General features: G+C 38.8%; 1 protein-coding gene across 4 annotated transcripts in view; it reads right to left on the reverse strand.

The window, feature by feature from the left end:
• The window catches only part of LOC123507075 (glycine N-methyltransferase-like), a 45,330-nt gene that overhangs the window by 2,244 nt on the left and 16,777 nt on the right, over positions 1-26,309 (reverse strand). For 3 of the 4 annotated variants that reach the window (XM_045259627.1, XM_045259628.1, XM_045259630.1), the window contains exons 6-7: positions 5,747-5,907; positions 38-390 (exon numbers count right to left, since the gene is read on the reverse strand). In XM_045259627.1, the coding sequence (XP_045115562.1) occupies positions 222-390; positions 5,747-5,907 (330 nt within the window). In that variant the 3' untranslated portion in view covers positions 38-221. Of the gene's footprint in view, positions 1-37; positions 391-5,746; positions 5,908-26,309 lie in introns of those variants that run through there. The other variant, XR_006675580.1, reaches the window with a different exon arrangement.

Here is a 26,309-nt window from a genome sequence, read left to right on the forward strand (position 1 = left end):
AGCAATCACAACTTGGTAATACAGGAAAACTACTAAGGAGAATTTTGTTGGAAGTGGTGATAATTTACAATACTGAGCTGGGAAATAAGAAGCCACAGTCCATACTATACAAAATTCACAACCTTTACTGCCAAGCCCCACCACCATATATTCTCTCTCTCTCTCTCTCTCTCTCTCTCTCTCTCTCTCTCTCTCTCTCTCTCTCTCTCTCATCAGCAAGACTACTTCAGAGGCTTCACAATAACATGTACATAAAATGCTGGATCATCAATTTCCCCGATGGACTTAAAATCTCCATATACTGACTGCTTCGCCCCTTCACCAAATGCCTCTTGGAGAAGTTTGCTGAAGTGGGCAACTCGGTGAGGAAAGTAAGACAGGCGGAAGTTGCTGTGAGAGGAGAGGAAAAGGAAATGTGAGTGAAAGGATTCAACACAGAATTACAATACAGATGACAATGCTTTCACTACTATGCACTGTCAGTTACATACCTTACCATGGGTTCAAGACATGGCAATAGGGTGCTAAAGAAAGTGAGAACAATATGAAAGGGATGACCAGAGAATGATAGAGTGAAATGTTGGTACAAGGAAATGCAAGAATAAGGAAAACTTATTCTCCTGATATGGTAATCTGGTTGAGACAGTGCTTAGGAACAGGCATCAAGTAAATAGATGGTAATTTAAAACTAAGTCATCTTTGCTCTCTGTTTGTACACCTCTTCCTAAATCCCTACTCATCACCAATATTGGTTATCATCAATTTTGGCAAAGTAGTACAGTTGCCAAAAGCAGTTATGTCATATTCAACTAAATGTTTCACAGAGAAAAAAGTACTACATCTTTTTACTTCATTAATCAATGTTAATTTATATTAAATTTACAGACAACCATGATATTCATTATGTCATTCATTATCACTACTTGGGGACTGTAATGTACATAAATACACACACCCAATCTCAAAGGTTTGAATACGTTCCATCATTTTAATGCAATATGAAATAATGGTATCAGCACATACTATGAACTGATTATCTCAGAGTTTTTAAGTTTTTATTGGTTCCATCTATGGCAACAAAAGTAGTAGCATCACCACATCCCTGCTGACCATTTAAAAGTTTTAAAATTATTATTAGTTCAATCTATGGCAATAAGAATAATGATATCATCACATCTCTACTGACTATCTTAAAAGTTTTGAAGCAGATATTAGTTTCATCTATGGCTTCTACTAATTATTACAATACCAACATGACAACAAATGCTTTTCTAATAAAATTTTAACATAACATAACATAACATAAATAATAGGATAACAAAGGGCCACCAGGGCCCATCTAGGTTATCCTGTTTCAGTCGCACAGTTACCTCGTCATCAGTACTTAAAGATACACTTACAAGTACACAATACATTATATACTAATTCTAAATATTTGGCCCATTAACAGGGCTAAGTCCTACAGCGAAATCCTCTACAATCTGTGATCCCCATACATGGGGATCATGTCTTGTTTAACTATAGTAAATTTCTTATAACAACTATCATGCAGCGCTATACATAATTATAAATCTAAGAAATTTAAGTGCTTATCTAATCTGTTTTTAAACATTGTCAAACAACCCTCTCTGGCAATGCATTCCAGAAGTCTACCACCCTATGACTAAAGAAATATTTTCTTATATCTAACCTGCAGCCTTGCTTTCTAATCTTCCTGCCATGATTTCTAGTCCTATTTCCCTCCTCTAAGGTAAAGAAAGATCTCACATCTATGTAGTTTGTATCTGAGAACATTTTAAATAACTCTATCATATCCCCTCTTATACATCTCCTCTCAAATGAAAACATGTTTAATTCCTTTAATCTATCTCTATACTCCAGGTGCTTTAATGTTGGTATCATCCTAGTTGCTCTTCTCTGAACTGCTTCTAACATGTTGATATCCTGCCTATAATGGGGTGACCAGGCCTGTATGCAATACTCTAAATGGGGCCTAACATAGGAATTATATAAGCTACGCACCACTTCCTTACTTTTATAACTAACATTTCTATTTATAAAACCCAGGATCCTATTTGCCCTATTTCTTGCTTCTAAACATTGCTTTGAAAATTCCTGTCTATCACTACTCCTAAATCCTTTCCTTCCTCTACTGCCTCTAGCCAACATCCCTCCATCTCATAGCTAAAGTTTGTGTTGTCTTTACCTAAATGCATAACCTGACACTTTTTAGAATTAAACTCCATCTGCCACCTGTCTGCCCATGCTATCAGCCTGTCCAGGTCTCGTTGTATTCTGTAATTCTTTTTCACCCTGTACTGCACATGCTATCTTAGTATCATCTGCAAACTTTGATACTTTGCTACTAATTCCTGTTGGTTGCGGGATGTATAATCATGCTAAGTAAGGCAGACATACACGCAGTACACGTAGATTCTTTACTTATGCATTAATACAATACATAACCCACAATTCCTATATCTAAATCGTTAATGTACACCAAGAAAAGAAGAGGTCCTAGCACTGATCCTTGGGGTACCCCACTAACCACTTCCTTCTACTCAGACATTGCCCCATTTAATACTACTCTCTGTTTCCTATCAGAAAGCCATTCACTAATCCAATCAACTAACCTACCCCCTATCCCATGTAGTCTCAATTTGTACACTAGCCTCCTATGCGGTACCTTATCAAACGCCTTGCTAAAATCTAGATATATAACATCTATGCTATTTCCATCATCTAACTCCTTGGTAATATATTCTAAGATATTGAGCAAATTTGTAAGCCATGTTGGGTATCTCTAATTAATCTATTCTCATTTAAATGCTCCCAAATACTACCCTTAATGATTTTCTCTAGTATCTTACATACTATACTAGTTAAACTGATCGGTCTATAATTATTCGCATCATCCTTCCTACCTTTTTTTAAATATTGGAGTAACATTAGCTAACTTCCAGTCCTGAGGTATCTCAGCAAACCTAAGTGATCTTTCAAAGATTAACTTAAGTGCTTCAGAAATACTGTCTACACCCTCCCTAAGTACTCTGGCATGTAGCTCATCAGGACCACTAGCTTTCCTATCGTCTAGTTCAAGAATAAATTTCCTAATAATTCCCGGTTTTATATCAATATTTTCTAAAGCTCTTAAACTACTCGTTGCACTGTTTGTAACAGGATTTCCTATTCTTTCCTAGTAAATACTGAAGAAAATTGTTCATTCAATAATTCTACTATGTCTTCATTTTGATCCACTACTACACCATCTTTTCTGAGTGGTCCAATCCTATCCTTATTTCTTTTATCACTGACCTTGTAATAACTATATAATTTTTGGGATCTTTACTCCCAGCTCTAGCTAGTTTTATCTCTGCCTGCCTTTTACTTTTTTTATAACCTTACTCAAATCATCCCTGACCTGTCTGTACCTAATCAAATCTACATCTTCCCACTTTTCTGCAACTCTCTATATGCCCTCTTCTTCTCTCTGATCTGTCTACCTATCTCGTGAGTCCACCATAATGGCTTCCTGTTTCTCTGCCTTATATCTTTGTAAGGGATACACTGCATCACTATACCCTTTACTACAACCTTAAAATATCCCACATCTCCTGTGCAGTTTTATTTCCAAAACTATCTTCCCAGTTTACCTCTCCTAATAACTGACGTAACCTACCATAATTGCCTTTCTGATAGTTTGGGACTCTAGTCTTATTCACTATATTATCCCTACTGGAATTAATGATAAATCTAATTATATGATGGTCACTGTTTGCTAAAGTCTCTCCTACCTCAACTTCCTTTAAACAATGCTCAATATTTGTTAGTACTATGTCTAAAACCTTCCTCCCCCTAGTAGGTTTATCTACCATCTGCACTAAATAGTTATCCTGAAAACTTTCCATAAACTTATTTTCACTAGCATCTCCTACCATCCTCTCCCAGTTTACTGACTTAAGATTAAAATCCCTAAGATAATTGTCTGACTAGTACACCCCTATTTATCTCATCTACCATAAGGTTGTCTACATCTGCTGACTGGTTAGGTGGTCTATAAAAGCTCCTACTCTAATAACCTTACTTTTGTTTACTCTAACATCCAGCCATAAGGACTCTACTCTGTTATCTACCTTAATACCATTAACCTGACTGGAAATGAAGGATTTTTTACATAAATAACTACTCCTCCACCTATCCTACCAATTCTCTGGTGTAAATACATAATGTATCCATCTACTTCATATTCTTTCCTATTTTCCTAAACTTTTCCTCATTTACCCATGCCTCTGTGACACATACAACATCTAAGTACTCCTCAACTATATAACTAGATAACTCGTCCTTCTTGTTCCTAAGACTCCTGGCATTTACATAAAAACATTTAAGTCCTGCTACCTTCTTAGATGCTGCCTCCTTATTTGGAATCCTAATCTTATTCTCTCCTATTTGCACCTGGAAATCTTTCCTAATCTTTTCACTATCTCTGTTTATCCTATCTAATTTATGTCTAACATCTTTCTTCTGGAATGCATTTGCTACCTCACCACCTAACAGTCCATCCCAACTCCCCCCTCCAGACATCCACTCAGCACATCCACACCCTTCCTACTCAGATGCACACCATCCCTAGCATACAAATCCCTTCGCCCATAGAACCTATCCCATACATCCACAAAGCTGACACCCACATCCTTACACATCCCTTTTACCCGATCATTCACACCAATGGCCCTAGACAACCATTCCCTGCTAACATACACACGAGGCAAGATTCCTGACACTACACACCTCCTACCACTCTCCCTTATCTTGGCTAACATTTCCCGAAATCTTGCCATTAACTCCTTCGACCCACCTGGTCTGACATCGTTCCCACCTACGTGCAAAACTACTACACCCTCTCTCTCCATCCCCCCAACCCTCTTCTGCACCTCCTCACTCACTGCCTTCACACCTGCACCAGGCATACACACATTCGTCCTCCTATCCCTGTCTTTCCCACAGAAAGTGCTATCTAAGTACCTAACCTGAGAGTCACCCACCACACACACCTGAGGTGTACTAGGCACAACCCTCCTCCTCCTCTCCTCTACCCCTTCTCTCCTTTCACTCACCACAACCACTTCATTCACTCCACGCTCACTCTCCCCCTTCCCCTCCAACAAACCGAACCTATTTTCACACTCAACAGGTTTAGTCCTATCCTCCCTAACTGCCTCCGCTTTCCTTCCCCTCGCAACCTGCCATCTCTGCCCATCCTGACTACAATTTTTCCCAGTCTAGCTCGCCTGCTCCTCTTCCCCACTCTGCTCTTCCCGACAGAGGCCAAGCCACCCTGTCGCCTCAGAAGGTCCTTCGCCCTAACACTGATCTCCTGCCTAATTTTTCCACTGCCTCCCAAGCCTCTTAACCTCCTCCTTCAACTCAAAGATGAGAACCTCGTCGCACTTTTCCCTCACTTAGCTTTCTCATTTCCTCTCGCAATTCTCGGTGCTCAAGAGAAAGAACTAAATTCTCGCTCTTGAGCCTACACACCATACACTCAGAAAAGTCAACGACCTTCCTGTCATGCCCACATATCTCACACACAACAAACTCACCCAATCCCACCTCAACACTCTCTTTCACACACTCAATCACACTCTGATATACCTCAGTAGCTACCGCCATACTAATTTACAATCTGTTAACTCACAAACAAATAAAAATACTTGGTGACGGCAGGGTGGGGGAACCACATTACCTTTTCATTTGTCCTTCAATGCGTCCTTTCTTTGCAACGTCTGAGTCAGTGTGGTCTCGTGTCTCAGCTCCTCCAGTGTCCATGAGGTAATCTAAGGTGACTAATGATGCCTTGCCATTCACGTACAGAACTGACGTATTGATATCCAAGATGTGCTTACTCTGTGGACAGGAGAGTGGAACTGTTCAGACTACTTGTGTACATTTGTATAAGGCCTCTAGTTACATAGTACATAGTATATCAGCTTACACTAATCTCTCTGGATGGTATTCAGGGCTTGATACCTTCAGAACTGAAGAAGTATTTAGAATTCCTGATAGTTAAGATCTCTAGACTATCTTAAATAGATGAGAAGATTTGTACATGTGCATACACACCCACACCCAGAAACCACCTACCCACCCACACACACACAGACACATACACACACACAGAACTTAGAAGAGGAGGTAGAAGAAATAAACAGAATGGGACCATATCAAGAAGGAACAACGAGACCAATTAAGATACTACTAAAATCACAAGCAGCAACAGAAGAAATATTATATAGAACAACTAAACTCAGAGAAACAGAAGGTTGCAAGGATATATATATAAAGAAAAATAGAAATGAGGAAGAAAGGAAGCGATACAACGAACTGGCAGCAGCAGTAAAGGAAAAAAATAATGAAAGATCAGAAGAGGAAAAAAAGGCTTTTTTGGGAGAATTCTAGGAGACAGGATAAGGAAATGGTATATAAAAGAGAAGGAAGAGGAAAAAGTGGAACAAGTTTAACTAAAAGTGATAAAGGCAAGAGACTAAAAATAATGTATACGAACATAGACGGGGTTTTATCAAGTAAATTAGAATTAAGAGATTGCATAAAGAAAGAACCGGATATTGTATGTCTGGCTGAAACAAAACTAAATGAGGCAATCAAAATAGACTTGGATATTAGGTATAATATATGGAGGAGAGACAGAGGGGGTAAAGGAGGAGGAGGAGTCATGATAATGTTAAGGAAGGAGATGGTGATAAACCAAGTGGAATGTGGGGAAGGAAAAGCAGAAGTACTGTATGTTAAGATGCATATTAATAAAAAAGAGTTAACAATCATCGTAACATATGTCCCACCAATGACAAATTCATGGACCAATCAAGAATATAAAGACATGATAGATGACACAATAAGGAGTCTAATGAGAATCATTACAGAAAAAAGTGATATTAGTAGGAGATTTCAACTGTAAAGAAGTGGACTGGGAAAATTATGAAAGTGGTATAAGGGAAGAATCCTGGGGAGAAAGATTCCTGAACCTAATGATAGATAATATGATGGACCAAAGAGTAAAAGAAAATACAAGATTCAGAGGAAACGACGAGCCGGCGAGATTGGACCTAGTTTTTACAAGGGGTATACAAATGAATGATGATATAAGATATAAGTGCCCATTGGGAAAGAGTGACCATGTGATATTAGAAATGGATATAGAAGAGGAAAAGGAAGATAGAGACGATTCATACAGAGGAGACCGATTAAATTACAGAAAGGCTGATATTGAGAATCTCAAGAACTACTTCAAATACATTAACTGGGAAGAGATGGAAAACTCAAAGACAGTGCAAGAGAAGTATAATTTATTTTTGGAAATATACAAAACAGGAGTCGGGGAATATGTCCTGAAATATAGACCTAAAGAAGAAGGAAAGAAAGATTGGTTTAATGCAAGGTGTGCTAGGGCAAAGGAGAAAAGAGATGGAGCAAGGAAAAGGTGAAGGAGAAATAGAAATTCAGTAAATAAGGAAAATTTCAAGGCAGCGAGAAAAGAATATGTTAAGGTGAGGAAGGATGAGGAAAGGAACTATGAAAAGGACATTGTCAAATAGAAAGGTTAATAGGAGAAAACGAGATGGTGGAAGACCCAAAAAGTATAGCAGAACTATTAGATAATAAATTCAAGGAAGTCTTTACTAAGGAATCCAAATTTAAAAGGCCACAGGGTAATAGAGAGACCATCTATATGAAAGAAGTTAAAGTAACCAAGCTTGATATAAAAGAGTTAATGAAGGAATTGGATGAAGGGAAAGCAATGGGACCAGATGAAGTCTCAGGCAGAATACTGAAAGAATGTAGGGAAGAACTAGCAAGTCATCATAAAATGCTCAATAGAAAATGGAACAGTACCAGTAGAATGGAAAAGAGCTGAGGTGGTTCCCATATACAAGAGCGGAAGGAAGAAAGAACCTTTAAATTACAGACCGGTATCACTAACTAGTGTAATATGCAAGATGTGTGAAAGAATAATAAAGAAACAATGGATCGAGTTCCTTGAAGACAACAAAATAATATCAAATAGCCAATTTGGTTTTAGAAAAAGACGGTCGTGTGTAACTAATTTACCGAGTTTCTACTCTAGAATAGTTGATAAAGTACAAGAGAGAGAGAGAGAGATGGGTTGACTGTATTTATTTGGATTTAAAAAGGGCATTTCACAAAGTGCCACATGCAAGATTACTGTGGAAGTTAGAGAAGGGTGGCTTAAAAGAAAGCACCTTGAGATGGATGAAAAGTTATTTGAGGGGGAGAGAAATAAGGACGGTAGTTAAAGATATGAAGTCCAAGTGGAGAGCAGTAGAAAGCGGAGTGCTGCAGTGGTCAGTATTAGCACCAAACCTTTCCTCATACATATTAACGACATGCCAGGAGTGAATAGCTACATAAATCTGATTGCGGATGATACGAAACTGTGCAGAGTTAAAAAGCAAAAAGAGGATTGTGAAATATTGCAGGAAGACCTAAATAAGATTTGGGAATGGAGAAAAAAGTGGGAAATGGAATTCAATGTGGACAACAGCCATGTCATGGAAATGGGAAAGAGTGGAAGACGACCCATGGGAATCTATAAGATGGGAGATGGAGTAAAACTGGAGAAAGTAAAAAAGGAAAAGGACTTATGAGTGACGATGGAAGAAAACAATCAACCGGTAAGCCATACTGATAAAATTTACTGATAAAATTTTCAGAGAGACATATAATTTGCTAAGGAATATTGGAGTAGCATTTCACTACATGGACAAAGAAATGATGAAGAAATTGATAAGTACTATAGTAAGACCCAGATTGGAATATCCAGGAGTAGTGTGAACTCCTCATAAAAAGAAACACATAAGGAAGTTAGAGAGACTACAAAAATGGCTACAAAAATGGTTCCAGAATTTGAAGGGATGACATATGAGGAGAGACTAAAGGCTATGGATCTACCAACCCTGGAACAGAGAAGGGAGAGGGGATCTGATACAAGTTTATAAATTGATCAACGGAATGGACCAAGTGGATAATGAGAAACTGATTCTGAGAGAAGAATATGACATTTGAAGCACAAGATCGCATAGTAAAAAGCTGAGGAAGGGAAGATGTGTAAGAGATATTAAAAAGTATAGTTTCCCACAAAGATGTGTTGAGACGTGGAACAGTTTGAGTGAAGAAGTGGTGTCAGCAACGAGTGTGCATAGCTTTAAAGAAAAATTGGATAAGTGTAAATATGGAGATGGGGCCACACGAGCATAAAGCCCAGGCCCTGTAAAACTACAACTAGGTAAATACAACTAGGTAAAATATACACACACACACACACACATATTAACGACATGCCAGAAGGAGTGAACAGCTACATAAATTTGTTTGCGGATGATACGAAACTGTGCAGAGTTATAAAGCAAAAGGAGGATTGTGAAATACTGCAAGAAGACCTAAATAAGATCTGGAAATGGAGTAAGAAGTGGGAAATGGAATTCAATGTGAACAAAAGCCATGTCATGGAAATGGGAAAGAGTGAAAGACAACTTGTGGGAATCTATAAGATGGGAGATGGAGTAGAACTGAAGAAAGTAAAAAAGGAAAAGGACTTAGGAGTGACGATGGAAGAAAACAATCAACCAGTAAGCCATATTGATAGAATTTTTAGAGAAACATATAATTTGCTGAGAAATATTGGAGTAGCATTTCACTACATGGAAAAAGAAATGATGAAGAAATTGATAAATACTATAATAAGATCCAAATTGGAATATGCAGGAGTAGTGTGGACCCCTCATAAAAAGAAACACATAAGGAAATTGGTGAGGCTACAAAAAATGGCTACAAGAATGGTCCCAGAACTTGAAGGGATGACATATGAGGAGAGACTAAAGGCTATGGATCTACCAACCTTGGAACAAAGAAGGGAGAGAGGAGACCTGATACAAGTCTATAAATTGATCAACGGAATGGACCAAGTGGATAATGAAAAACTGATCCTGAGAGAAGAATATGACACCAAGCACAAGATCGCATAGTAAAAAGCTGAGAAAGGGAAGATGTCTGAGAGATATTAAAAAATATAGTTTCCCGCAGAGATGTATTGAGACGTGGAACAGTTCAGATAAAGAAGTAGTGTCTGCAACGAGTGTGCACACTTTTAAAGTAAGATTGGATAAGTGTAGATATGGAGACGGGGCCACACGAGCATAAAGCCCAGGCCCTGTAAAACTACAACTAGGTAAATACAACTAGGTAAATACACAGACACACACCGCCGCTGCTGAGAGAGGACGGCTGCCTCCGCTGCGACAGGAAGAAAGAAAATACCTATGGTATTACAGGGTCCAGGTAACTCTATGTTTGGTGTCCGTAAATGTCCTACTGTCTCTTAGTGTTGAGAGTGAGTGATATGGAGAGTGATCCCTGAGAGGGGAGTGTGGACGGTGATCGCTCTAGCTGTAATCAGCTGACAACAACAAAAATGGCGTCCAGGCAAACTAGAGATTTCGAAGGTTTTATTACTACGCCAAAAGGACTACAGAAACTTGACTTGGATGCAAGAATCCAGGCGCTGAAGAGTAAGTTCCTAAGCATTTTGACAATAGAAGAAAAACTGGATAGAGTTCTAGCCGAGAATGATTAATTTAAAACAGAGATCTACTTGTTAACGCTAGAGAATAAAGAGCTGTTGAAGGAAAAAGCACAGATGGAGAAAGAAAACCAACAACAATGTGAAGAAATGAAGGCTAAACTCATGGAAATGAAGATAAAAATATCAGAAGGGGACTTGAAGAAAGAGGAATGTCTTAATCTAATTGACACTAAGATGAAAGAAGTGAATCATGAACATCTGGAGGTACAAAGGTCGTTTAGAGAGATAGTAAAAAAGCAGGAAGAGGAAAATAAAGAGATTACGCAGAGGGAAATGGTAAAGGCACTAAAGGAAAATGAGTATGTGGTGAGAGATATCGCTGAAAAGAAAAAATGTGTGATCATAATAGGATTGCAGGAGGAAACTAACAGGAACTGGCAGGACAGGAGGGATAAGGAAAATGACAAGATTAAGTCTTTACTGAACAAGATCTCTGTGGAAGAAGAGGACCTATATGCTGAGGTAGAAGAAAGTGTGAGATTGGGAGCTTTTGAGGAAGGCAAGAATAGACCATTAAAATTGAAATTAAAGTCTCAGGTGACAGCGGAGGCCTTGTTGAGGAGGGCTTGGAAACTTAGGGACTCTGAGGAAACCAAAACAATTTATATAAGAAGAAATATGTCACAAGATGAGAGAATGAAGATGAAGGAGCTAGTATCTGAAGTGAAGGAGAGGAATGACGAAAGAACAGAGGAGGAAAAGATCAAGTTTTTTTGGAGGATGAGAAATGGGAGGCTAAAGAAGTGGTGGATAAAACAGACGGAATAGGCATTACATGGAAGAACGAGACTAGGAATGGAATAAAAGTGACTTACACGAACATAGATGGATTTCTGTCTAAGAGGCTAGAATGTATGGATTACCTAAGAAATAACGAACCGGACATAATGTGTGTAGTGGAAACAAAGCTAAGGCCGAAATAAAGCTAGACTGGTTTGTTGTAAAACACTACAAAGTATGGAGAAATGATAGAAAAATAAAGGTGGTGGTGGTATAATGGTTCTTACTAAGGATGATCTGATAGTGAAGGAGGTGAACTATAGTAAGAGAAATGAGGAAGTGATAAGTATGCTTATAACAGATGGCAAGAGGGACATTAATATTATAACAGTATACATACCACCCAGAACCAGTGCTTGGGAATATGAACAGTACCAAATGGTGATGACAAATACTCTAGACAGAATGAAGCAAGAACTCAACAGAAAGGATAGAGTGATGATAGTTGGAGACTTTAATTGCAAAGAAATAAATAGTGTGGGAAGACTACGGAGTGGTGAATGGTGGTGAGTGGGAAGAAGAATTCTTAAAGGTAGCAACAAATAACTTGATGGCACAGTGGGTGAGATCACCAACAAGGTGCAGGGGACAGGATGTTGCAGCAAGGTTGGATTTGGTATTTACCAGGGAATCTCTAAAGAGGAAATTGAACATGAAAGTCCCTTGGGGAAAAGCGATCATGATGTCCTAAGCTTTGAGCTGGATACAGAATTAAGCACGAATAAGATTGTGGAACCCAGGGAGGAAAAATCAAATTATACTAGGGCAAATTATAACCATATAAGGGAGTTCTTTAATGAAATTGACTGGTCCGTGGTATACCAGGAAAGAGATATGCAATTGAAGTACGATAAATTTATGGATTTGTATAACTCTGCTGTGAAAAGTTTGTGCCATATTACAGGAAGGGGACTTTAAATAATAAACAGTGGTTTAATAGAAATTGTGAAGAAGCAAAAAAGAACAAAGAAAAGGCATGGAAGAAACTTAAGAAAAGTAGTGATGTATTATCAAGGAAGGCTACAAAACAGCAAGGAATAGATATGTTGAAGTAAGGAGAACAGCACAGAAGGAATATGAACAGAGGGTGGTGGAAAACTGTGATAGTGACCCAAAAATGTTTTACAAATTCATAAATGGAAAACTAAATAAAAGGGAGGCAATAGAAAAGGTAAAAACGGGAAGAAGTATATGAAGATGCTGGAGAGATAGCTGAAATTTTGAACGACAACTTTTGCAAAGTGTTTACAAAGGAGGAGCATTTTATGGGAGGAAGGCCTACAGAAATAAAGCAAATGCAGGACATCATGGTTACTAAGGAAGATGTAAGGAAAATTATAAGCAATCTGGATATTAATAAATCAATGGGGCCTGATGGCATATCTGGGAGGTTGCTAAAAGAATGTAAGGATCAATTGTTGAACCCCATATTTGATATTGTGGATACCTCCATACGAACAGGATTAGTCCCGAAAGAGTGGAAAAGAGCTGACATTGTGCCTATATATAAGAATGGTAGTAGAATGGAACCGCTAAATTATAGACCAGTATCGTTGACTAGTATATTGTGCAAGGTATGTGAAGAAGTAATTAAAGCTAAGTGGAGTGAGTATCTAGAAAGTGAAAACATTCTGAGTGAAAGGCAGTTTGGTTTCAGAAAAGGAAGATCGTGTGTATCCAATTTATTATGTTTTTATTCAAGAGTGACTGACATACTGCAACATAGAGAGGGATGGGTGGATACTATCTACCTGGACTTGAGAAAGGCCTTTGATAAAGTACCACACAATAGACTGATGTGGAAACTAAAGATGACTGGAGGAGTAAATGATAAACTAGCAAAATGGATGGAAAATTACTTAATGGGAAGAGAAATGAGAACAGTGGTGAGAGGAAAGAGCAAAATAGATGGAAAATTACTTAATGGGAAGAAAAATGAGAACAGTGGTGAGAGGAAAGAAGTCCGAGTGGAAGAAGGTAACCAGTGGAGTTCCACAAGGGTCAGTGCTGGGTCCCATCATGTTTTTGATTTATGTTAATGATATGCCAGTAGGAATTGACAGTTATATGAACATGTTTGCGGACAATACTAAAATTATGAGGAGAGTAAAGAATGTGGAAGATTGTAACAAGTTACAGGAAGATCTTGATAAAATATATGAGTGGAGTAAAGAGTGGCAGATGGAATTTAATATAGACAAGACCCATGTTATGAAAATGGGAAGAAGTAGATACAGACCAAACTGGGATTACAGACTGGGTGATGAGAAAATTAAAGAGACCAATGAGGAGAAAGACTTAGGAGTAACCTTGCAAAACACTTTGTCACCGGAGAAACACATTAACAAGATATTTTGGAAAACATACAACATGCTTCAAAATATTGGCCTTGCATTCCACTACCTAGATGAAGGAATGATGAAGAAGATATTATGTACCTTAATAAGACCCCAGCTAGAATATGCAGCATGTGTCTGGTCACCGCATATGAAGAAAAATGTGAAGAAGGTAGAAAGGGTACAGAGGCTGGCAACAAGGATGGTACCAGGACTCAGAGAGTTAGACTATGAGGAAAGACTGAGGAAGCTGGGGCTGACCACATTAGAAGAGAGAAGAACAAGAGGAGACATGATAACTATGTATAAATTGGTGAACAAGATTGACATACTGGATAGAGAGTTGATAAAGGTGACCACAAGTAATTATCTCCGAGGACATGGAAAAAGCTAATAAAGGACATCTGTCTAAATGACGTGAGAAAATACAGTTTCCGCATCGTAGCATTGATAAGTGGAATAAACTGAGCAGTGATGTCGTTGACGCTGTGTGTCAATCAGATGAAAGAGAGATATGACAGGAATGGACAAGGAGACAGGACACAGAGAGCTTAGCTTGGGCCCTGTAATACACAAATAGGTAAATACAAATAGGTAAATACACACACACACATTGTGGAGATATTTGGGTGTGTCTCCTTTCACGTAGTGTTCACCTAGCAGTGAGTAGGTATGGGATGTAAATTGAGGAGTTGTGACCTTGTTGTCCCGGTGTGTAGTGTGTGCCTGGTCTCAGACCTATAAGATGGAAATAATGAGCTCTGAGCTGTTGTAGGGTAACGTGGCTGTCTCTGAGAGACTGCAGCAGATCAAACAGTGAATTACAGTGAATTACACACACACACACACACACACACACACACACACACACACACACACACACACACACACACACACACACACACAGACATACACACACACACACACATTGATGCCTCATTAAGGAAGGAGTGCCCAAGACTGGAAAAGAGCTAACATTGTCCCAATCTATAAATCAGGTAACAAGAGAGACCCATTGAACTATAGACCAGTGTCACTTACAAGTGTGGTAGCTAAGATGTGTGAGAGGGTGGTGAAGACTAGATGGACAGACTTCTTGGAGAAAAATGACATACTTTGTGAGTGTCAATTTGGTTTTAGGAAAGGGCGTTCATGCACGACAAACCTGATATGTTACTATTCGAGGGTGATAGATGTAATACAGGAAAGAGATGGTTGGGCTGATGGAATATATCTGGATTTAAAAAAGGCCTTTGATAAGGTACCACACCAGAGACTGATCTGGAAACTTGAAATGGTAGGAGGAGTGCATGGCAGTTTACTAAAATGGATGGAAGACTTTTGGTAGGAAGAGAAATGAGAACAATAATTAAGGACAGACCATCAGAATGGGGATTGGTGGAGAGTGGAGTTCCACAGGGATCAGTGTTGGCACCAGTAATGTTCGCAGTCTACATAAATGACATGGTGGATGGGGTGTCCAGTTATGTGAGCCTATTTGCAGACGATGCAAAATTGTTACGAAAAGTGAGATGTGACAAAGATTGCGAACTACTCCAGGAAGACTTGGACAGAATATGGAAATGGAGCTGTACATGGCAAATGGAGTTCAACACGACAAAATGCAAGAAAATAGAGTTTGGCAAGAGTGAAAGAAGAATCAGGAGTATGTACAAGATAGGAAATGAAGACATAAAACCAGTCATGAAGAAAAAGACCTTGGGGTGACAATTACCAATGACCTATCGCCAGAGAGACATATAAACAAAATAATTGGAGAAGTATTGAACTTATTGAGGAACATAAGAGTGGCGTTCAGATATCTAGATGAAGAAATGATGAAGAAAATAATTACTGCAATGATAAGACCGAGGCTTGAATATGCAACAATACAGTGGGCTCAACTTAAAGAAACACATAAGGAAACTAGAGAAAGTACAGAGGGCTGCAACAAAATGGTGCCTGACTTAAGAGATTTGACTTATGAAGACAGACTGAAAAGAATGCAACTTCCAACCCTGGAAAACAGAAGAGAAAGGGAGACCTGATAGCAATATACAGAGTGATGATTGGCATGGAAAAAATGGATAGGGAAGATCTGTGTATGTGGAATGGAAGAATGTCGAGAGGGCATGGGAAAAACTAAAATGGCCACTTATAGGAGAGATGTGAAAAATATAGCTTCCTCATAGAAGGGTGGAAGCATGGAATAGTTTAGACGTGGAAGTGGTCAACGCAAGGAATATTCATGATTTTAAGAAAAAGCTGGACATTAATAGATATGGAGACGGGACAACACGAGCATAGCTCTTTTCCCGTATGTTACAATTAGGTAAATACAATTAGGTAAATACACACACACACACACACACACACACACACACACACACACACACACACACACACACTCGTTGTCGCTGAGAGAGGACAGCTCATCTCCAGCTGTGGACGGGAAGAAGTGAAAATACTTATGGTGTTACAGGGCCCGGGTACCTCTGAGTTAGTGTCCTGTTGATGTCCTACTGTTGCATAGTGTTGAAAGTGAGGGATATGGAGAGTGGTCCCTGAGAGGAGAGTGTGGGCGGTGATTGTTTTGGCCGTAATCAGCTGACGATAGCAAACATGGCGGCTACCCCTAGACAACCTAAGGATTTTTAAGGTTTTGTAACTACTCCAAGAGGACTGGAGAAATTAGATATGGATGCAAGAATCCACGCACTGGAAAGTAAGTTCCTAAACATTTTGTCCATAGAAGAAAAACTGGATAGAGTTATAGCCGAGAATGATTCGTTCAAAAAAGAGATCTATTTGTTAACGATAACGAATAAAGAGCTATTGAAGGAAAAAGTAGAGATGGAGAAAGAAAACCAGCAACTAAGGAAACAATGTGAAGAGATGAAGGCTAAACTCCTAGAAATGAAGATGAAAATATCGGAAGGGGACTTGAGGAAGGAGGAATGCCTTAATCTAATTGATGCCAGGATAAAAGAAGTGAACCATGAACATCAGGAGATACAAAGGTCCTTTAGGGAGATAATGAAAAAGCAGGAAGAAGAAAATAAAGTGATTACGCAGAGTGAAATGGTAAATGCACTAAAGAAAAATGAGTATGTGGTGAGAGATATTGCTGAAAAGAAAAAAATGTGTGATCATAACAGGATTGAGGGAGGAAACTAACAGAAACTGGCAGGATAGGAGGGATAAGGAAAATGACAGGATTAAGTCTTTACTGAATAAGATCTCTGTGGAGGAAGAGGACCTATATGATGAGGTAGAAGAAAGTGTGAGATTGGGAACTTTTGAGGAAGGCAAGAATAGACCATAAAAGTTGAAATTAAAGTCTCAGGTGGCAGCTGAAGCCTTGCTGAGGAGGGCTTGGAAACTTAACGACTCTGAGGAAACCAAAACAATTTACATAAGAAGAAATATGTCACAGGATGAGCGAATGAAAATTAAAGAGCTTGTAACTGAAGTGAAAGAGAGGAATGACGAAAGAACAGAGGAGGAAAAGACCAAGTTTTTTTGGAGGATGAGAAATGGGAGGCTAAAGAAGTGGTGGATAAAACAGGCGGAATAGACATTACATGGAAGAAAGAGACTAGGAATGGAATACAAGTGACTTACATGAATATAGATGGATTTCTGTCTAAGAGGCTAGAATGTATGGATTACCTAAGAAATAACGAACCGGACATAATGTGTGTAGTGGAAACAAAACTAAGGCCCAAAATAAAGCTAGACTGGTTTGTTGTAAAACACTACAAAGTATGGAGAAATGATAGAAAAAATAAAGGAGGTGGTGGTATAATGGTTCTTATTAAGGAAGATCTGATAGTGAAGGAGGTGAACTATAGTAAGAGAAATGAGGAAGTGATAAGTATGCTTATAATAGATGGCAAGAGGGACATTAATATTATAACAGTATACATACCACCCAGAACCAGTGCTTGGGAATATGAACAGTACCAAATGGTGATGAGAAATACTCTAGACAGAATGAAGCAAGAACTCATCAGAAAGGATAGAGTGATGATAGTCGGAGACTTTAATTGTAAAGAAATAGTGTGGAAGACTACAAGTGGTGAACGGTGGTGAGTGGGCAGAGGAATTGTTAAAGGTAGCAACAAATAACTTGATGACACAGTGGGTGAGATCACCAACAAGGTGCAGGGGACAAGATGTTGCAGCAAGGTTGGATTTGGTATTTACCAGGGCATCTCTAAAAGAGGAAATTGAACATAAATGTCCCTTGGGAGAAGCGATCATGATGTCCTAAGCTTTGAGCTGGATACGAATTAAGCACGAATAAGATTGTGGAACGAGGAGGAAAAATTAAATTATACTAGGGCAAATTATAACCATATAAGGGAGTTCTTTAATGAAACTGACTGGTCCGTGGTATACCAGGAAAGGGATATGCAATTGAAATACGATAAATTTATGGATTTGTATAACTCTGCTGTGAAAAACTTTGTGCCATATTACAGAAAGAAGACTTTAAATAATAAACAGTGGTTTAATAGAAATTGTGAAGAAGCAAAAAGAACAAAGAAAAGGCATGGAAGAAACTTAAGAAAAACAGTGATGTATTATCAAGAGAAGTTTACAAAACAGCAAGGAATACATATGTTGAAGTAAGGAGAACAGCACAGAAGGAATATGAACAGAGGGTGGTGGAAAACTGTGATAGTGACCCAAAAATGTTTTACAAATTCATAAATGGAAAACTAAATATAAGGGAGAAAATAGTAAAGGTAAAAAATGGCGAAGAAGTATATGAGGATGCTGGAGATATAGCTGAAATTTTGAACGACAACTTTTGCAAAGTGTTTACAAAGGAGGAGCATTTTATGGGAGGAAGGCCTACAGAAATAAGGCAAATGCAGGACATCATGGTTACTAAGGAAGATGTAAGGAAAATTATAAGCAATCTGGATATTAATAAATCAATGGGGCCTGATGGCATATCTGGGAGGTTGCTAAATGAATGTAAGGATCAATTGTTGAACCCCCGTATTTGATATTGTGGAAACCTCCATACGAACAGGATTAGTCCCGAAAGAGTGGAAAAGAGCTGACATTGTGCCTATATATAAGAATGGTAGTAGGATGGAACCACTAAATTATAGACCAGTATCGTTAACTAGTATATTGTGCAAGGTATGTGAAGAAGTAATTAAAGCTAAGTGGAGTGAGTATCTAGAAAGTGAAAACATTCTAAGTGAAAGACAGTTTGGTTTCAGAAAAGGAAGATTGTGCGTATCAATTTATTATGTTTTTATTCAAGAGTGACTGACATACTACAACATAGAGAGGGATGGGGGGATGCTATCTACCTGGACTTGAGAAAGGCCTTTGATAAAGTACCACACAATAGACTGATGTGGAAACTAAAGAAGATTGGAGAAGTAAATGATAAACTAGCAAAATGGATGGAAAATTACTTAGTGGGAAGAGAAATGAGAACAGTGGTGAGAGGAAGGAAGTCCAAGTGGAAGAAGGTAACCAGTGGAGTTCCACAAGGGTCAGTGCTTGGTCCCATCATGTTTTTGATTTATGTTAATGATATGCCAGTAGGAATTGACAGTTATATGAACATGTTTGCGGACAATACTAAAATTATGAGGAGAGTAAAGAATGTGGAAGATTGTAACAAGTTACAGGAAGATCTTGATAAAATATATGAGTGGAGTAAGGAGTGGCAGATGGAATTTAATATAGACAAGACCCATGTTATGAAAATGGGAAGAAGTAGATACAGACCAAACTAGGATTACAGGCTGGGTGATGAGAAAATTAAAGAGACCAATGAGGAGAAAGACTTAGGAGTAACTGCAAAACACTTTGTCATCGGAGAAACACATTAACAAGATTTTTGGGAAAACATATAACATGCTTCAAAATATTGGCCTTGCGTTCCACTACCTAGATGAAGGAATGATGAGGAAGATATTATGTACCTTAATAAGACCCCAGTTAGAATATGCAGCTTGTGTCTGGTCACTGCATATGAAGAAAAATGTGAAGAAGATAGAAAGGGTACAGAGGCTGGCAACAAGGATGGTACCAAGACTCAGGGAGTTAGACTATGAGGAAAGACTGAGGAAGCTGGAGCTGACCACATTAGAAGAGAGAAGAACAAGAGGAGACATGATAACTATGTATAAATTGGTGAACAAGATTGACATACTGGACAGAGAGTTGATAAAGGTGACCACAAGTAATCAGCACCGAGGACATGGAAAAAAGCTAATAAAAGACATCTGTCTAAATGACGTGAGAAAATACAGTTTCCCGCATCGTAGCATTGATAAGTGGAATAAACTGAGCAGTGATGTCATTGACGTGGTGTGTGTCAATCAGATGAAAGAGAGATATGACAGGAATGGACAAGGAGACAGGACACAGAGTTTAGCTCGGCCCCTGTAATACACAAAAAGGTAAATACAAATAGGTAAATACACACACACACACGCACACACAGACATACACACACACACGCCCGGTAGCTCAGTGGTTAGAGCACTGGCTTCACAAGCCAGAGGACCGGGGTTCGATTCCCTGGCCGGGTGGAGATATTTGGGTGTGTCTCCTTTCACGTGTAGCCCCTGTTCACCTAGCAGTGAGTAGGTACGGGATGTAAATCGAGGAGTTGTGACCTTGTTGTCCCGGTGTGTGGTGTGTGCCTGGTCTCAGGCCTATCCGAAGATCGGAAATAATGAGCTCTGAGCTCGTTCCTTAGGGTAATGTCTGGCTGTCTCGTCAGAGACAGCAGCAGATCAAACAGTGAAACACACATAGGAAGAACCTTTAAATTACAGACCGGTATCACTAACTAGTGTAATATGCAAGATGTGTGAAAGAATAATAAAGAAACAATGGATCGAGTTCCTTGAAGACAACAAATTAATATCAAATAACCAATTTGGTTTTAGAAAAAGACGGTCGTATGTAACTAATTTACTGAGTTTCTACTCTAGAATAGTTGATAGAGTACAAGAGAGAGAGGGATGGGTTGACTGTATTTACTTGGATTTAAAAAAGACATTTGACAAAGTGCCACATGCAAGATTACTGTGGAAGTTATAGGGAAAGGGTGGCTTAAAAGGAAGATCATTGAGATGGATGGAAAGTTATTTGAGGGGGAGAGAAATAAGGAGGGTAGTTAAAGATAAGAAGTCCAAGTGGAGAGCAGTAGAAAGCGGAGTGCTGCTGGGATCAGTATTAGAAATACTTTTCATATATAAAATGTTGGTGATTAAACTATTTTCCAATATCCCATGACGGGTAAAAATGGTAAACCTAAAAATTGTCAGAAGACTGTTTGAATACTAATAATTATTTTCTCTTTGTTATTCTGAATACAATGATGTACTTTCAATGGGACCTCTGAAAGTTTAGTTATTGATCAAGGATTCCTCCTGATGTGATGGTCACAGAAACAGTGGTGAGCAATGACACTGTGAAACACACACACAATCTCTCTTCTCTTATGGAGAAATACACTTGAAGAGAGAGAGAGAGAGAGAGAGAGAGAGAAGAGAGAGAGAGAAGAAGAGAGAGAGAGAGAGAGAGAGAGAGAGAGAGAGAGAGAGAGAGAGAGAGAGAGAGAGAGAGAGAGATTCTTTCATATCAAGTTCTCAGGGTGAAGGCGGGTCGCTAGGGTTGAAGTGTGTCCTCAGAATGGGAGAATAGCAGTTAAAATACACAGAGCTAGTGGCAACACTACAGGTGAAAAAAGAAAAGATATACTAGATCTGATGAGAAAGATGGAACTCAAACATGAGGTGAAAATTCTTGATTACAGGAAGATCAGTGAGAGACTGATGAAGCTCATATGATGGGAATATAAGGGTTAATGACATGCCAGAACGAGTGAATAGCTACATAAATCTGTTCGCGGATGATACGAAACTGTGCAGAGTTATAAAGCAAAAAGAGGATTGTGAAATACTGCAGGAAGACCTAAATAAGATCTGGAAATGGAGTAAGAGGTGGGAAATGGAATTCAATGTGGACAAAAGCCATGTTATGGAAATGGGAAAGAGTGAAAGACGACACGTGGGAGTCTATAAGATGGGAGATGGAATAGAACTAGAGAAAGTAAAAAAGGAAAAGGACTTAGGAGTGACAATGGAAGAAAACAATCAACTGGTAACCCATATTGATAGAATTTTCAGAGAGACATATAATTTGCTAAAGAATATAGGAGTAGCATTTCAATACATGGATAAAGAAATGATGAAGAAATTGATAAGTACTATAATAAGACCCAGATTGGAATATGCAGGAGTAGTGTGGACCCCTCATAAAAAGAAACACATAAGGAAGTTGGAGAGACTACAAAAAATGGCTACAAGAATGGTTCCAGAATTTGAAGGGATGACATATGAGGAGAGACTAAAGGCTATGGATCTACCAACCCTGGAACAGAGAAGGAGAGAGGATCTGATACAAGTTTATAAATTGATCAACGGAATGGACCAAGTGGATAATGAGAAACTGATCCTGAGAGAAGAATATGACATTCAAAGCACAAGATCTCATAGTAAAAAGCTGAGAAAGGGAAGATGTCTGAGAGATGTTAGAAAATATAGTTTCCCACACAGATGTGTTGAGACGTGGAACAGTTTGAGTGAAGAAGTGGTGTCAGCAACGAGTGTTTTCAAGAAAAATTGGATAACTGTATATATGGAGACGGGGCCACACAAGCGTAAAGCCCAGGCCGTGTAAAACTACAACTAGGTAAATACACACAAACACACACACACATACACAAACACACAAAGAGAAGAATTGATTGATCCATTATATGATATTATAAGGTGCTCATTAGAAACAGGGGAAGGACCAGTAGAGTGGAAAAGAGATGAAGTGGTGCCAATTTATAAGGGAGGCAGTAAGGAAGAGCCTCTTAACTATAGACCTGTGTCTCTAACAAGTGTGGTTGGTAAGATTTGTGAGAGGGTGATAAAGAAATATAGGATACGGTTCCTGGAGGATCATAAGTTATTATCGGATCATCAATTTGGCTTTAGGAAAGGGAGGTCATGTGTAACAAATCTACTGAGCTTTTATTCAAGAGTGGTTGACAAAATACAAGAGAGAGAGGGATGGATGGACTGTGTATATTTGGATTTAAAGAAAGCTTTTGACAAGGTACCTCACATGAGACTGTTATGGAAATTAGAGATTTATGGAGGACTGAAAGGAAAAGTGTTAAAGTGGATGGAAAACTACTTGAGATGGAGGGAGATGAGAACGGTAATAAGGGATGCAAAGTCGGACTGGTTGGTGGTGGAGAGTGGAGTCCCACAAGGCTCAGTGCTGGCACCAATACTTTTCCTTGTATATATTAATGACATGCCAGAGGAGTAAACAGTTATATTAATTTGTTTGCGGATGATGCGAAGTTGTGTAGGTGTGTGAAGAGTGAAGAAGATTGTGAAATTTTACAGGCAGATCTGGATAAGATTTGGGAGTGGAGCAAGAGGTGGGAAATGGAATTTAATCTGAGCAAAAGTCATGTGATGGAGATGGGAAGAGTGGAAGACGGCCAAGAGGGTCATATAAGATGGGTGAAGAAGTAGTGTTGAAAAGGTGGAAAAGGAAAAGGATTTGGGAGTGATAATACAAGACCATGGGCAGTTTGAGGCTCATATTGATAAGATGTTTGGAGAAACGTATAATTTGATAAAAATATTGGATTAGCCTTCCATTATATGGATAAAGATATGATGAAGAAATTAATTAGTATGGTAATTAGACCAAGATTGGAATATGCTGGAGTGGTTTGGTCCCCTTATAAAAAGAAGCATATAAGGAAGTTGGAGAGATTGCAGAGAATGGCAACAAAATGGTTCCGGAATTGGCAGAAATGACCTATGAGGAGAGATTAAAAGAAATGAATTTGCTTACCTTGGAACAAAGAAGAGAAAGAGGAGATTTAATACAGGTTTATAAACTGTTGAACGGACTGGATGAAGTGGATAATGAGCAAATGATGTTGAGAGAGGAAAACTTAAATAGAACTACAAGATCGCATAGTAAAAAGATAGCCAAGGGAATATGCTTGAAGGATGTGAAGAAATATAGTTTCCCACAAAGATGTGTGGAGGTGTGGAATGGTTTGAGTGAGGAGGTGGTGTCAGCGAGGAGTGTGCATAGTTTTAAAGGAAAGTTGGATGTGTGTAGATATGGAGACAGGACCACAGTATGATACCCAGGCCCTGTAAAATTACAACTAGGTGAATACAACTAGGTGAATACACACACACACACACACACACACATATGAGCGGAATGTAATGTATTCCAACATAAATGGAGTGATATCGGGATTTTAGAACTCAACGATTACTTGAGGGACAAGAACCCAGATATTGTGGGTCTTACTGAAACAAAACTGAGAGAGGAGAAGACCTGATGATGGTTGGAGAAGGAAATATAATGTTTGGAAAAGAAATAGAGTAGGTAAGATGGGAGGAGGAGTGATGTTGCTGGTTAAAAAGATATAAAGGTGGATCAAGTGAAAGAAGGTATGGGAAAGGCAGAAGTGCTAAAGATCAGAGCAGAAACTAATGAAGGAAAAAGAGGCACTACATAGTGGTGTACGTACCACCTAAGACAAATGCATGGTCAGTACAGGAATATGAAGAAATGATAAGATATACAGGAACATGTCTGGAAGAAATGTTGGGTGGCTGTGAACGAACTATAATGATGGGAGATTTTAATTGTAAAGAGGTGTGTTGGGAGGACTGGTCAATGGAAGGATCAGAGACAACATGGGAAAATACACTATTGACACTGGCAATGGAAAATGTGTTAACTCAGTGGGTCAAAGAAGATACTAGGTTTGGAGGAGAGGGAGCATCGTCAAGACTGGACTTGGTCTTTAGTACAGAGCCAATGGTCATTGAGGAGATGAGGGTGGAGTGCCCTTTAGCAAAGAGTGATCATGCAGTTTTGGAGTTCAAGGTGATAGATGAAGAGAAATCTAGAAGAAATGAAGAATATAAAGTGGGAAGATGGAATTATGCCAAGACAGATTTTGGAAACCTAAAGAAATTCTTTCAAGAGACAAATTGATGAAATTCAAGAGTGCTAAGGAGCAAATGAAAAGTGGAAGGAATTTATAAAAATATACAAAGAAGGTGAGAAAAATTTGTACCAATAAGACAACATAGAGAAGTTGGAAAGCAGGACTGGTTTAACGATAGATGTGAAAAGGCTAGAACAAGAAAAGAGGATGCATGGAAGAGGTGGAGAAGGAAAAGACGGATTAAGCAGTGGAAAGTTACAAAAGAGCAAGAAATGAATATGTGTTGATTAGAAGAGAAGAAAGAAAGAAACAAGAAAAGGATATAATTGATAAATGTAAAGACCAACCAAGGCTTTTTACAGACATGTGAACAACAACATCAAAAATAGAGAAAGTATTGAAAGTTTAGAAGTAAATGGAGTATGCAGTGAAGATCCCAGGAAATGGCAGAGGCTATGAATGGATGCTTTCGGAAGGTATTCACAAAGGAGACTGCTTTTGACAAACCACTGGTAATGGAACAGAAAGGGATTATGAAGGAGTTTCAAGTAACTGTGGAGGAGATCAAGAATATGATGGGGAGTTTAGAAGTGAGAAAAGCTGTGGGACCTGATGGGGTATCAGGATGGATTTTAAGAGAATGCAGGAGCAACTGGCAGAAAAGTTTGTGAAGTAATTGATGCCTCATTAAGGGAAGGTGTAGTGCCCCAAGACTGGAAAAGAGCTAACATTGTCCCAATCTATAAATCAGGTAACAAGAGAGACCCATTGAACTATAGACCAGTGTCACTTACAAGTGTGGTAGCTAAGATGTGTGAGAGGGTGGTGAAGAATAGATGGACAGACTTCTTGGAGAAAATGACATACTTTGTGAGTGTCAATTTGGTTTTAGAAAAGGGCGTTCATGCACGACAAACCTGATATGTTACTATTCGAGGGTGATAGATGTAATACAGGAAAGAGATGGTTGGGCTGATGGAATATATCTGGATTTAAAAAGGCCTTTGATAAGGTACCACACCGAGACTGATCTGGAAACTTGAAATGGTAGGAGGAGTGCATGGCAGTTTACTAAAATGGATGGAAGACTTTTGGTAGGAAGAGAAATGAGAACAATAATTAAGGACAGACCATCAGAATGGGGCTTGGTGGAGAGTGGAGTTCCACAGGGATCAGTGTTGGCACCAGTAATGTTCGCAGTCTACATAAATGACATGGTGGATGGGGTGTCCAGTTATGTGAGCCTATTTGCAGACGATGCAAAATTGTTAAGAAAAGTGAGATGTGACAAAGATTGCGAACTACTCCAGGAAGACTTGGACAGAATATGGAAATGGAGCTGTACATGGCAAATGGAGTTCAACACGACAAAATGCAAGAAAATAGAGTTTGGCAAGAGTGAAAGAAGAATCAGGAGTATGTACAAGATAGGAAATGAAGACATAAAACCAGTCATGAAGAAAAGACCTTG

Source organism: Portunus trituberculatus, chromosome 21 (assembly GCF_017591435.1).
Source record: "Portunus trituberculatus isolate SZX2019 chromosome 21, ASM1759143v1, whole genome shotgun sequence".
In the NCBI taxonomy this organism is placed as follows: domain Eukaryota; kingdom Metazoa; phylum Arthropoda; class Malacostraca; order Decapoda; family Portunidae; genus Portunus; species Portunus trituberculatus.